Genomic DNA, 15000 nt, shown 5'->3' with positions numbered 1-15000 from the left:
GTGTTCGGTGTGTTCGGTGTGTTCGGTGTGTTCAGTGTGTTCAGTGTGTGTTCAGTGTGTGTTCGGTGTGTTCGGTGTGTTCGGTGTGTTCAGTGTGTTCAGTGTGTTCGGTGTGTGTTCAGTGTGTTCAGTGTGTTCAGTGTGTGTTCGGTGTGTTCGGTGTGTTCGGTGTGTGTTCGGTGTGTTCGGTGTGTGTTCGGTGTGTGTTCGGTGTGTTCGGTGTGTTCAGTGTGTTCAGTGTGTGTTCAGTGTGTGTTCAGTGTGTGTTCAGTGTGTGTTCAGTGTGTTCAGTGTGTGTTCAGTGTGTGTTCGGTGTGTTCGGTGTGTGTTCGGTGTGTTCAGTGTGTGTTCAGTGTGTGTTCGGTGTGTGTTCAATGTGTTCAATGTGTTCGGTGTGTTCGGTGTGTTCAGTGTGTTCAGTGTGTGTTCGGTGTGTTCGGTGTGTGTTCGGTGTGTTCGGTGTGTGTTCGGTGTGTTCAGTGTGTTCAGTGTGTTCAGTGTGTGTTCAGTGTGTGTTCAGTGTGTGTTCGGTGTGTTCGGTGTGTGTTCGGTGTGTTCAGTGTGTTCAGTGTGTGTTCAGTGTGTGTTCAGTGTGTGTTCGGTGTGTGTTCGGTGTGTGTTCAGTGTGTGTTCGGTGTGTTCGGTGTGTGTTCGGTGTGTTCAGTGTGTGTTCAGTGTGTGTTCGGTGTGTGTTCAATGTGTTCAATGTGTTCGGTGTGTTCGGTGTGTTCAGTGTGTGTTCAGTGTGTGTTCGGTGTGTTCGGTGTGTTCGGTGTGTTCAGTGTGTTCAGTGTGTGTTCGGTGTGTTCGGTGTGTTCGGTGTGTTCAGTGTGTGTTCGGTGTGTTCGGTGTGTGTTCAGTGTGTTCAATGTGTTCAATGTGTTCGGTGTGTGTTCAGTGTGTTCAGTGTGTTTAATGTGTTCAATGTGTTCAATGTGTTCGGTGTGTTCGGTGTGTTCAGTGTGTGTTCGGTGTGTTCAGTGTGTGTTCGGTGTGTGTTCGGTGTGTGTTCGGTGTGTTCGGTGTGTTCAGTGTGTGTTCGGTGTGTTCGGTGTGTTCGGTGTGTTCGGTGTGTGTTCGGTGTGTTCGGTGTGTTCAGTGTGTGTTCGGTGTGTGTTCAGTGTGTTCAATGTGTTCAGTGTGTTCAGTGTGTGTTCAGTGTGTTCAGTGTGTGTTCAGTGTGTTCGGTGTGTTCAGTGTGTGTTCAGTGTGTGTTCGTTGTGTTCGTTGTGTTCGGTGTGTTCGGTGTGTTCGGTGTGTGTTCAGTGTGTTCAGTGTGTGTTGTGTGTGTTCAGTGTGTGTTCAGTGTGTGTTCAGTGTGTGTTCGGTGTGTTCAGTGTGTTCAGTGTGTGTTCAGTGTGTGTTCGTTGTGTTCGGTGTGTTCGGTGTGTTCGGTGTGTTCGGTGTGTTCGGTGTGTTCAATGTGTTCAGTGTGTGTTCAGTGTGTTCAGTGTGTTCAGTGTGTTCAGTGTGTGTTCGGTGTGTTCAGTGTGTTCAGTGTGTGTTCAGTGTGTGTTCAGTGTGTGTTCAGTGTGTTCGGTGTGTTCGGTGTGTTCAGTGTGTTCAGTGTGTTCAGTGTGTGTTCAGTGTGTTCAGTGTGTTCAGTGTGTGTTCGGGGTGTTCAGTGTGTGTTCGGTGTGTTCAGTGTGTTCAGTGTGTGTTCGGTGTGTTCGGTGTGTTCAGTTTGTTCGGTGTGTTCGGTGTGTTCAGTGTGTTCAGTGTGTTCAGTGTGTTCAGTGTGTGTTCGGGGTGTTCAGTGTGTGTTCGGTGTGTTCAGTGTGTTCAGTGTGTGTTCGGTGTGTTCGGTGTGTTCAGTTTGTTCGGTGTGTTCGGGGTGTTCAGTGTGTGTTCGGTGTGTTCAGTGTGTTCAGTGTGTGTTCGGTGTGTTCGGTGTGTTCAGTTTGTTCGGTGTGTTCAGTTTGTTCGGTGTGTTCGGGGTGTTCAGTGTGTGTTCGGGGTGTTCAGTGTGTGTTCGGTGTGTTCAGTGTGTTCAGTGTGTGTTCGGTGTGTTCGGTGTGTTCAGTTTGTTCGGTGTGTTCGGTGTGTTCAGTGTGTGTTCAGTGTGTTCAGTGTGTGTTCGGTGTGTTCAGTGTGTGTTCGGTGTGTTCAGTGTGTTCAGTGTGTGTTCAGTGTGTGTTCAGTGTGTTCGGTGTGTTCGGTGTGTTCGGTGTGTTCGGTGTGTTCGGTGTGTTCAGTGTGTTCAGTGTGTTCAGTGTGTTCAGTGTGTGTTCGGTGTGTTCAGTGTGTGTTCGGTGTGTTCAGTGTGTTCAGTGTGTGTTCGGTGTGTTCGGTGTGTTCGGTGTGTTCAGTGTGTTCGGTGTGTTCAGTGTGTACCACACGGTTCCGCACCGTCGGCTGAAGTTGGTCCTCGTCGGCTTTGTTTCGGCTGATTCGACATGTTGAATCGGTGTCAGGCCATTGGTGAGAGAGGGAACTCTGATTGGCTGTTCAGCTTAATGAACGAGTCAGTGCACGAGAATAATAGCAAAACAGCGAGCAAAGAAGTCGAACCGGTACAGACAGAAGACCGTTCTAATGTCACGTCATCTAACCTGAGTGTTCCTCAGCGAATATTCAATATTAACACGAGCAGAGTGGAATAAATAAAGTGTTTAGCAGGATTGATATTCAGAACGGTAAGCGCTGCTTTGTTTACGGTGTGTGTTTCTGCAGCGTCCCGTTTCCCTTTCTGAATGTTGAATATATATGAATATATCTAGATGAAATAGAGAGTTGTCTCATTCACACACACACACACGTCGGCTGTAGTTATCTCGTGTTCAGGAGACGACACCGCCGGCGTTCATCAGCGCTAGTTCTCTGGTGTGGGTTTGGTGTGTGTAGATCGGGGTTTGTTGCACATGTGTCAACACAAAAATCTGCACGAGATCCGATTCTTAGGAATTAATCTAGTCACAGATATCTGATTCCAGTGCTGTCTAGAGTGAGTGTGAACAGGGATCTGTGCACGAAGACTCGCAGTGTAAACGCAGCCAGAGAAGAGCTACAGGAGAAGAGCCACAGGAGAAGAGCCACAGGAGAAGAGCCACAGGAGAAGAGCCACAGGAGAAGAGCTACAGGAGAAGATCTACAGGAGAAGAGCTACAGGAGAAGAGCTACAGAAGATCTACAGGAGAAGAGCTACAAGAGAAGAGCCACAGGAGAAGAGCTACAGGAGAAGAGCTACAGGAGAAGAGCCACAGGAGAAGAGCCACAGGAGAAAAGCCACAGGAGAAGAGCCACAGGAGAAGAGCTACAGGAGAAGAGCCACAGGAGAAGATCTACAGGAGAAGAGCTACAGGAGAAGAGCTACAGGAGAAGATCTACAGGAGAAGGGCTACAGGAGAAAAGCCACAGGAGAAGAGCCACAGGAGAAGAGCTACAGGAGAAGATCTACAGGAGAAGATCTACAGGAGAAGAGCTACAGGAGAAGAGCTACATAAGATCTACAGGAGAAGAGCTACAAGAGAAGAGCCACAGGAGAAGAGCCACAGGAGAAGTGCTACAGGAGAAGAGCTACAGGAGAAGGGCCACAGGAGAAGAGCCACAGGAGAAGAGCCACAGGAGAAGAGCCACAGGAGAAAAGCCACAGGAGAAGAGCCACAGGAGAAGAGCTACAGGAGAAGAGCCACAGGAGAAGATCTACAGGAGAAGAGCTACAGGAGAAGATCTACAGGAGAAGAGCCACAGGAGAAGAGCTACAGGAGAAGATCTACAGGAGAAGAGCTACAGGAGAAGATCTACAGGAGAAGAGTTACAAGAGAAGAGCCACAGGAGAAGAGCCACAGGAGAAGAGCCACAGGAGAAGTGCTACAGGAGAAGAGCTACAGGAGAAGAGCCACAGGAGAAGAGCCACAGGAGAAGAGCCACAGGAGAAGAGCTACAGGAGAAGATCTACAGGAGAAGAGCTACAGGAGAAGAGCTACAGGAGCAGATCTACAGGAGAAGATCTACAGGAGAAGATCTACAGGAGAAGATCTACAGGAGAAGAGCTACAGGAGAAGAGCCACAGGAGAAGAGCTACAGGAGAAGGGCTACTGGAGAAGATCTAGAATACAGAAGATCAGAATACAGAAGAGCTACAGGAGAAGAGCTACAAGAGAAGAGCCACCGGAGAAGAGCCACAGGAGAAGAGCTACAGGAGAAGAGCTACAGGAGAAGAGCTACAGGAGAAGAGCCACAGGAGAAGAGCCACAGGAGAAGAGCTACAGGAGAAGAGCCACAGGAGAAGAGCTACAGGAGAAGAGCTACAGGAGAAGAGCCACCGGAGAAGAGCCACTGGAGAAGTGCTACAGGAGAAGAGCCACAGGAGAAGAGCCACAGGAGAAGAGCTACAGGAGAAGAGCTACAGGAGAAGAGCTACAGGAGAAGATCTACAGGAGAAGAGCCACAGGAGAAGAGCCACAGGAGAAGAGCTACAGGAGAAGAGCTACAGGAGAAGAGCCACAGGAGAAGAGCTACAGGAGAAGGGCTACTGGAGAAGATCTAGAATACAGAAGATCAGAACACAGAAGAGCTACAGGAGAAGAGCTACAGGAGAAGAGCCACCGGAGAAGAGCCACAGGAGAAGAGCTACAGGAGAAGAGCCACAGGAGAAGAGCCACAGGAGAAGAGCTACAGGAGAAGAGCCACAGGAGAAGAGCTACAGGAGAAGAGCCACTGGAGAAGAGCCACAGGAGAAGAGCCACCGGAGAAGAGCTACAGGAGAAGGGCTACTGGAGAAGAGCTACAGGAGAAGAGCTACAGGAGAAGCGCTACAGGAGAAGAGCTACAGGAGAAGAGCCACAGGAGAAGAGCTACAGGAGAAGAGCCACAGAAGAAGAGCTACAGGAGAAGAGCTACAGGAGAAGGGCTACTGGAGAAGAGCTACAGGAGAAGAGCTACAGGAGAAGAGCTACAGGAGAAGAGCCACAGGAGAAGAGCTACAGGAGAAGAGCTACAGGAGAAGAGCCACAGGAGAAGAGCCACAGGAGAAGAGCCACAGGAGAAGGGCTACAGGAGAAGAGCCACAGGAGAAGAGCTACAGGAGAAGAGCTACAGGAGAAGAGCCACAGGAGAAGAGCCACAGGAGAAGAGCCACAGGAGAAGAGCTACAGGAGAAGAGCCACAGGAGAAGAGTTACAAGAGAAGAGTTACAGGAGAAGAGCCACAGGAGAAGAGCTACAGGAGAAGATCTACAGGAGAAGAGCTACAGGAGAAGAGCTACAGGAGAAGAGCTACAGGAGAAGAGCTACAGGAGATGAGAGAAAGGAGAAGGGCTACTGGAGAAGATCTAGAATACAGAAGATCAGAATACAGAAGAGCTACAGGAGAAGAGCTACAGGAGAAGGGCCACAGGAGAAGAGCTACAAGAGAAGAGCCACAGGAGAAGAGCTACAGGAGAAGAGCTACAGGAGAAGAGCTACAGGAGACGATCTACAGGAGAAGAGCTACAGGAGAAGAGCTACAGGAGAAGAGCTACAGGAGAAGAGCTACAGGAGAAGAGCTACAGGAGAAGAGCTACAGGAGAAGATCCACAGGAGAAGAGCCACAGGAGAAGAGCTACAGGAGAAGAGCCACAGGAGAAGAGCTACAAGAGAAGAGCCACAGGAGAAGAGCTACAGGAGAAGAGCTACAGGAGAAGAGCTACAGGAGAAGAGCTACAGGAGAAGAGCCACAGGAGAAGATCTACAGGAGAAGAGCTACAGGAGAAGAGCTACAGGAGAAGAGCTACAAGAGAAGAGCTACAGGAGAAGAGCTACAGGAGAAGAGCTACAGGAGAAGAGCTACAGGAGAAGAGCTGATGCTCACCTGGACTGAGACTGATGGCACCGGCAGGCCGTTCATCTCCGCTATCAGCGCACACTGGGGGAGAGAAGGATGGAGAACTGAGCACAACTCAATCACACTGTGTGCTCAGCAGACTCACAGAGAGTGTATGGACTATATACTGAGACAAAACTGTTCCTGCAAGTTCAATAAATTTGACAAAACCTTTCGTTGGAGACATTCAACAAAAAATGAAATTATTTTAGGGTCAGATTCAGTCTGAAGACATTGGATTATTTATAAAAGAATTCTATTTTTAAAAATGACTGTTTTTGTTGCAATTTCGAGTTTATGTCTCACAATTTGGACTTTAAAACTGAGAAATACACGAGACAATCCAATTAAAACAAATATTGAGATATTAAAATGTTGCAATTACTTTGTGTATTTTTTATTCTGTAGTGGAAACGAGCTTCAATAATAGTGATGTGGCTTCTTTTAATTAGTGAAGCGTGTGTGTTTCCTTCACTTTAGGATAAGGACAAATATAGCTCTCAAACTGAGCTAAACATAACAAAACCTCTCAGGGACATTAAGGATGTCCTCATTTTGGAAAAAAGATATTATAATATAATTCATTATTTTATGTAAAAGTAATAGACGTCTACGGTGTGTCTTCATCTGTGTGACTGTGTGTGAAAGATTGATAAATAAAGTGTGTTCAGTGTGTCTCACTGTAGCCTTCAGTCATTAGCATTAGCATATAGAGTTATATAGTGTGTTTGTACCGAGAGCTGGTCGAGCTGAGACGAGACGACAGCGGTCACACTGAGCTCTTCTTCTGTCTCGGCCCTCGGCACGATATCTGCACAAACACACACACAAACACACGTTCAGATCGAGGACAGGACACACACTTTCTGGAATATAAGTTCATTTTTAATCAACTGAAATGAGCTCCAACTTATATCATGCAAAGCACGCAGAAATATATCAGATCCAGCATTACTAACATCACATCACACCTGACTCCTGCAACCAGACGTACAGTTACACAGACACATGTTAACATGTTGTGCCCATGTGAAGCTCAAAGCCATGTTTGTCTCTTTTCTGTCTTTTCTGCAGCGTATTTATTTATACAAATGAATATTTTCATCCTCTTGTTCACTTTTAACCCCTATATTCACATCCTTTATGCAGTAAAGTAGAAAAGGTTTTTTTGTCTAAATAAAAAAAATCATTAATTATCTTTATGTTTTTAGATTTCTGTGAATGAGTTCATATCGGTCTACACAACAGACAGATATTAGTGGTTCAGAACTGACTGGTTCCTACAGAAATGTTTTATCTTGTGGTTTCAGTTTTTATCTTTCCTGACGTTCAACTTTAACAAAAGGTTTCAGTTTCGCTTTAGATTCGTTTAGGCTTGGTGTTTATTATAAGTGCAGTTTATAATAAATGCCCCTATGATTTATGTTTATTTTAGATTTAGATTCGTTTACTTTTTCTGTATACCATAACATTTTAACAATTTTAAAGTCCCCCTGTGTTGAAACTCAAGGTTTTAATGTTGTTTATGTGTCTATGTGGTGTTTTTAATATGCTTTAAGACAAACCATGTGTAAGTTCATAAGTCGACAGCATTGCTGAGTATTTCCTCCTTAAAACTGCAGTGAACCAAATACAGTCTCAAACACACGCTTTGAAATCGCTGGTGTTTCTGACGTCACAAACTACCTTGTAACCAATCAGATCAACGTGTGATCGTCAACCAGTGGATCTCTGAGCTGAGTGAGTGAGTGGAGGCGGGGCTCATTTGCATATTCAAAGAACTGCGAATACTAAATGAGGCAAGGGTGTCGAGTTACAATCAAGAACGAAAAAAAACGAACAAAAGGTTTTTCGCTCAATCTCAACAAAGCAATTTTGATGTGGTGTGACTTATATTCAGCTGTGACTTTTCTCCTTAAACTGTGTTAATCTGGACTCTATGGTTATCGTTATGGTTAGCAGTAAAGATGCACTGATTCAAAGGTGGAAAACATTACTATATTCTGCTAAAGTATTAGCTTAAACACATATAAAGAAAGTAAAATGCTGACCCGGTCATAGACAAAAGCCCACCAGCTCTGCTTCGATCAGGCACTGAGTTTGGTATCAGTCTGAGCTTTATTCGTCTGATAACCCTGTGTGTGTGTGTGTGTGTGTGTGTGTGTGTGTGTGTGTGTGTGTGTGTGTGTGTGTGTGTGTGTGTGTGTGTGTGTGTGTGTGTGTGTGTGTGTGTGTGTGTGTGTGTGTGTGTGTGTGTGTGTGTGGTACACTACCCTGTGTTTTGGTGGCCTCGCGGATGAGCTTCTGCAGCCGCTTCATCTCAGTGTCCAGCTCCTCGTAGTTCAGCTCTCGGGCCTCCACTTTAGGTGCGCTGAAGAAGGACGGGTCGGTTCCCATGTATGAGCAGTGGAGACGTCCATCAGAGCTCAGCGTCACCACCACACCCTTCAGCTCCCTCACACACACACACACACACACACATGTAACCACAGCAATACAGATAGCAGCTAACATTTACATGCTGTGTTCACTCCTGTGGTGTCGCAAATTAATATTCATAAGCACAAATATTCCATGTAGTCTCTCTATTAATATCAGCCTGGGAAAACTTGTATGCATGTGAGAAAAGTGTTTTAAAACTGTTTTAAATTAAATACAGTGTCACGACGACAGATTGGTGGCGATCAAACACGATGCCAGACTAATAATCCGTTCTGAATAGTTTTGTCTATCCACTTTTTAGCTCTGACGTGAATTATGTCCATTAAACTGTAAACAATCAGATACTGCCAATAAAAATAAAATAAAAGTTTGTTCACCCTAAATCTAAAACAAGTCTTTTCACAGCAATATTACAGTATAATATATCAGTATAGAGTATCACAATAATACGGTATCGAGAGTTCAGAATCGTGACATGAGGGAATCGTGACACCCCTACTTGTACTGTAATTGTACGACTTGTTCAGTCCAACTAACGGATTAGAAGTATTTGTAGTGAAATCTTATTATTTGAGGTGATTTGTTTCAGTGTGTTTGAGTGGACGTTCCCCGAACCGGAAGTGCTGCACATCCATTTAAACACAGCAGACATGTCTGGGCAAAGGAGGATCCTGGCGTTCTGGTTTGGGTCGCCTCTGCTAACTAACACCATTTGATGGAGTTTATTTGGACCAGTGTTTTCTCCTCCCCTGATAAGCCCATTTGTTCTGCTATCCTAACTATGCGTGTTATTATTAATCTTTAATACAGTGAAGTTTGAGAAAGCGTGTGTGCTGGAGATGTGAAGCGAGACACTCATTTCAGAGGTGCTGAGAGATGCTCTTCTAATGTGAGGCCAGCAGGAGCGAGACTGTGAGAGAGCGTGACCCGTGCGGGACGGACACACACACACACACACACACACACACACACACACACACTCGCTGCACAGGCGTATCTGTTACCAGTCGCATGAGAACCACTCTGAGCAAACCGTCCCACACACACTGAGCGCTTCAGAGACACAGAGCTGGAGGACATCAGGCCTGGTTCCTCACTGTTTATTACAGATTGGAGGAACATATTCATACATGACATGAAGGTTTACCGCCTTTAAAACTTCTTTAGTATTCATTGATTAGTATCAGCATCTATTATCTCTTCATGTATTCCAGCGCTCCGTTGTGGACAACAAAACAAGCCAGTTCCAGTATCCGTATGCTGTTCGACACACACCCTCACAGAACGAAACACTGACGACAAACGTCATCAACTTAAGTGAATGAAACGTAATAATCTTATTTAGCTATATGTGTTATGGCTTTATTTGAATGTTTCAGTGTGACACCGAGTTACAAGATGATTAGTGGTCGACCGATATTGGTTTTTTGATGGCCGATGCCGATATCTTAGAGAGCAGGGGGGCCGATGGCCGATATAAAGCAGATATTTTTATATATATTTATTTTAATCAATATTTAATAAATTATAAATAAATTAGAAAACAAATCTTTAAAATAAACATGCTTTTATACTTTAGATGGCAACTTCTTGAATCTGCAATCCTATTACAGTATTTTTCACAAAGTAATTGTTTAGAAATATATGAATACGTGAATAAAAAGAAGGTAAACACTGTAACAGGGCACTCAGTAATCTGGTAATCTCGTGCTGGTAATCATATTTTTTCAAATAAAGACAAGGTAACGCTAATTTTACATACAGCACAGTGAAAACGATATGAATATGACACAGTTGGCAACTGGATATATCACAGATATGAATATGACACAGTTGGCGACTGGTTATAAATCATATTTTAAAATGAAGGATTTAAAGTTTTTCGATGGCGTCTCCTGTGAAGCTGATCTTCTGTTCGCATTCACTCACTTCGCACCGTCACTCGCAGACAGTAATGCACACTTCACAAGATATCACAGCTGGATTCGATTAAATCAGCAAGGTTTGTGAAATTAAATGTTTATTAGATATTCAGAGATTTGTTTAAATGACGTAGATGCGCATTTGCTGAATGTTGACGGCAAATGAGAAAGTATTTTAGCCTGATTGTTTACCTTTTCTGTTACAAATAATATAAAAGCAAACACTTTACTTACTTCGCATACCATTTACTTTCTTTGTTTACCAGTTCTGTCTAACAAAGTATTAGATATGACTGACAGAGATCGTACATTAATGAAGACGGAGAATGTGAGTGAGCGCTGTGTGATCAGAGGAGCTGCCGTTGCCGTTCTCTTCTGCCGCTGGTGTTCTCAAAAACGTATCGGCCGATGCCGATATTTCAAAAATGCCAAATATCGGCCGATATATCGGTCGACCACTAAAGATGACATCATTACGCGACACCCACAGACTGTAAAACCATATGTTTGTAGTGTGCATGACGTCACCCATAGTGTTTCTGAAGCCCAAAGTGGGCGGAGCCGGCCGTCGCCATCTTGGCAGCGTCACTCCCGGATAAACGAAAATGTGCAGCGAGGCGGATTATCTGAGGTGACGTGATGCTAACAGACAACAGACAAACGGCTAGTAGTGACATCAGCGGCAATCAACCTGTCAATCAAGTGGCCACGCCCTTAATTATGCAGAACTTTAAGGCTTAATATAATTTAAACCAGGGTTCACCAATCTCGGTCCTGGAGGGCTGCTGTCCTGCAGAGTTTAGCTCCAACCAGCTCCAACACACCTGTTTGAAAGTTTCTAGTATGCCTAGTGTGACCTTGATTAGCTGGTTCAGGTGTGTTTAATTGGGGTTGGAGCTAAACTCTGCAGGACAGCGGCCCTCCAGGACCGAGATTGGTGAACCCTGATTTAAACGGTTGAGTTATAAAAAATTCCCCCCCTCACAGTCGTCATGAAGAGCAAAATGTAGTAATATAGACCAAAACCACTTTTAGCACCAGACTGTTAATGTTTATTTCTGCTGTAAAGTTGGGCATTGTAACATGGAGGTCTATGGGACTGAGTCTCTTCTGCAGCCTGTCTCTAGTGGCCAGTGGATGAACTGCAGTTTAAGTCACTTCAGTGTGATTCAAGAGAGAGAACGGAAGGTTACCGCTTGGTGACACCATAAGAAACGGCAGCAATTAGACCGTCCCATTGAACAACGCCCGCTGGCGGTGATGACTGTCAGGTGTTTCTATGAAGACTGCAGGTTGATAGGTGGGGGTGGTTTTTTTGTTTTGTTTTTGTTTGGATGTTATGTTGTTCATTCTGTCTTGATACGCTATGACTGTCAGGTGTTTCTATGAAGACTGCAGGTTAAAGGTGGGGTAAGTCGTTTTTGAAATATGCTGTTTGGAAGTTAGTCGGACCCGACACAACAACAGACGTGTAGCCAATCAGCAGTATGACGGTGGAGGAGAGAGAACGAGCAAGAGGGAGATTTGAATAAAGACTGCAGAAATAGAGATGAGACACAATAGAAAAGAGAAAAGCTCATAAGAATATCACTGGAAAATAAAGGGTTATGTCTGGGCAGTAACACTGAGGAACACTGAGGAACACTGGGGAACACTGGGGAACACTGGGGAACACTGGGGAACACTGGGGAACACTGGGGAACACTGGGGAACAATGAGGAACACTGAGGAACACTGAGGAACACTGGGGAACACTGGGGAACACTGGGGAACACTGGGGAACAATGAGGAACACTGAGGAACACTGAGGAACACTGAGGAACACTGAGGAACACTGAGGAACGCTGGGGAACACTGAGGAACACTGGGGAACACTGGGGAACACTGAGGAACACGTGAGGAACACGTGAGGAACACGTGAGGAACACTGAGGAACACTGAGGAACACTGGGGAACACTGAGGAACACTGGGGAACACTGAGGAACACTGAGGAACACTGAGGAACACTGAGGAACACTGGGGAACACTGGGGAACACTGGGGAACACTGAGGAACACTGAGGAACACTGGGGAACACTGGGGAACACTGAGGAACACTGGGGAACACTGAGGAACACTGAGGAACACGTGAGGAACACTGAGGAACACTGAGGAACACTGGGGAACAATGAGGAACACGTGAGGAACACGTGAGGAACACTGGGGAACACTGGGGAACACTGGGGAACACTGGGGAACACTGAGGAACACTGGGGAACACTGGGGAACACTGGGGAACACTGGGGAACACTGGGGAACACTGAGGAACACTGGGGAACACTGGGGAACACTGGGGAACACTGGGGAACACTGGGGAACAATGAGGAACAATGAGGAACAATGAGGAACAATGAGGAACACTGGGGAACACTGAGGAACACTGGGAACACTGAGGAACACTGAGGAACACTGAGGAACACTGGGGAACACTGGGGAACAATGAGGAACAATGAGGAACACTGGGGAACACTGAGGAACACTGAGGAACACTGAGGAACACTAAGAAACACTAAGAAACACTGGGAACACTGGGGAACACTGGGGAACACTGAGGAACACTGAGGAACACTGGGGAACACTGGGGAACACTGAGGAACAATGAGGAACACTGAGGAACACTGGGGAACACTGGGGAACACTGGGGAACATTGAGGAACATTGAGGAACACTGAGGAACACTGGGGAACACTGAGGAACACTGAGGAACACTGGGGAACACTGGGGAACACTGAGAAACACTGAGGAACACTGGGTTTGAGTGTCATTGTGTGTCTGGAGCTACTTTGCTGTTGGCAACTAACAACCATCTCTTGTTTATAGATATTATTGTGTGCTGTACGTACATTTTTTGTGCTTCCTTGTCATTCGTTCATCATCTGCGCTTTATTTTTCGTGAAGCATTATTTTTGAAGCACTTGTGCCCTGATAAACAAATATAACTGAGGCTAGTTAGTGAGAGTCGCCTTGGCGAATGCTAGTGAATACGGTGTTTAGTGTTATTGTTAGTGCACTCGACTCGCTTTCAGGGGATCGGGGTTCGGGACGACTCAGCTGTTAGGATTGGAGTGTGAGTTTTGGAGGCGGAGCAATGAAGAAGGGGTGTGTTAGTTTTGGTTGATTTCAAACATCAACATTGGCCAACAGCATATTTCAGAATCGGTTTACCCCACCTTTACTGAGATTAAGGCCAGATTAGCGGTCTCTTACGGGAAGTTGGCGACGCGTACGGTCACCGGCACACAGCACAGCTGAGCCGCCCACTTCAGCGTCGAGTCCTGGTACACCAGCAGCATGTTGTTATGGTTACACATCAGCACATTGGTGGATCCCTCACACACTGAGGACAGAAGAAGATGAATGAGTGTGTGAAGGATTACACACTCACAGACACACACACTCACACACTGAGGACAGAAGAAGATGAATGAGTGTGTGAAGGATTACACACTCACAGACACACACACTCACACACTGAGGACAGAAGAAAATGAGTGAGTGTTAAGAGGGAAGTGGGAAGTGTGTTCAGATGCTCTGTGGTCTCTGGGACTCACATGAAGTCAATGAGGAACTGAACACACTTACACACCAGCAGACCTCCAGATCTCACTATATTACACACACACACACACACACACTCATACACTCACACACTCACACACTTACTCACACACACACTCACTGAGTGATACTCCAATTTTGATATTAATTGTGAAATTATTACATTATAAAATTATCGCAGACAAAATTTGTGATTAATCAAGTTAATTTTTTTAATTGATTGACAGCACTACATTTTTTACATTAAAGGTGCAAAAGTTCTGAAATGATGTGTCTTTTTTCACACACAAAGACCAGCTGTGTTAACAGGGGTGTGGAGAGTTTAATATCAACTGTAATATAATAAGAAAATACTTTGTTTTTAAAAATGAATGTAATGTTTCCGTGTGCCACAGGTGTGTGAAGCGTGTGTCTCACCTGATGCGTAGGGCAAGAAGCAGCTGGGGTTGAACTCCAGTTTCTTCATGAAGCGGATCTGACCGTTATCCTTCAGGGAGAACAGATTCCTCTCGCCCAGCACGAAGATGGAGGACATCAGAGGAGAAGTGTTGGGGACACAGATATCTAGAGCCTCCTCTCCTAACACCAGTGTCCACTCGGCCTGGACACACACACACACACAGAGTCAGGTACAGAAGCAGACACACACACACACACACACACACACAGAGTCAGGTCCAGAAGCAGACACACACACACACACACACACACATACACACACACACACACAGAGTCAGGTACAGAAGCAGACACACACACACACACACACACAGAGTCAGGTCCAGAAGCAGACACACACACACACACACACACACACACACACACACACACACACACACACACACAGAGTCAGGTACAGAAGCAGACACACACACACACACAGAGTCAGGTCCAGAAGCAGACACACACACACACACACACACACACACACACAGAGTCAGGTCCGGAAGCAGACACACACACACACACACACACACACACACACACAGAGTCAGGTCCGGAAGCAGACACACACACACACACACACACACACACAGAGTCAGGTACAGAAGCAGACACACACACACACACACACACACACACACACACACACACACACACACACACTGGACAGGACACACACCATGAGCCTCCTCTCCTAACACCAGTGTCCACTCGGCCTGGACAGACACACACACACACACACACACACACACACACACACACACACACACAGAGTCAGGTACAGAAGCAGAC

At 45.7% G+C, this 15000-nt stretch overlaps 1 protein-coding gene across 1 annotated transcript in view; it reads right to left on the bottom strand.

Annotated features, from left to right (window-relative positions):
• The window catches only part of bbs9 (Bardet-Biedl syndrome 9), a 177853-nt gene that overhangs the window by 146859 nt on the left and 15994 nt on the right, over window positions 1–15000 (bottom strand). Inside the window, 5 exon segments of the mRNA XM_082150880.1 lie at window positions 5791–5844; window positions 6537–6613; window positions 8076–8257; window positions 13414–13543; window positions 14182–14365. Coding sequence (XP_082007006.1) covers window positions 5791–5844; window positions 6537–6613; window positions 8076–8257; window positions 13414–13543; window positions 14182–14365 — 627 coding nt within the window.

Source organism: Leuciscus leuciscus (genome assembly GCF_965113295.1).
Source record: "Leuciscus leuciscus genome assembly, chromosome: 20".
Classification (NCBI taxonomy): domain Eukaryota; kingdom Metazoa; phylum Chordata; class Actinopteri; order Cypriniformes; family Leuciscidae; genus Leuciscus; species Leuciscus leuciscus.
The sequence above is the reverse complement of the archived record's forward strand: the minus strand, read 5'-3'. Positions and strand labels throughout refer to the sequence as shown.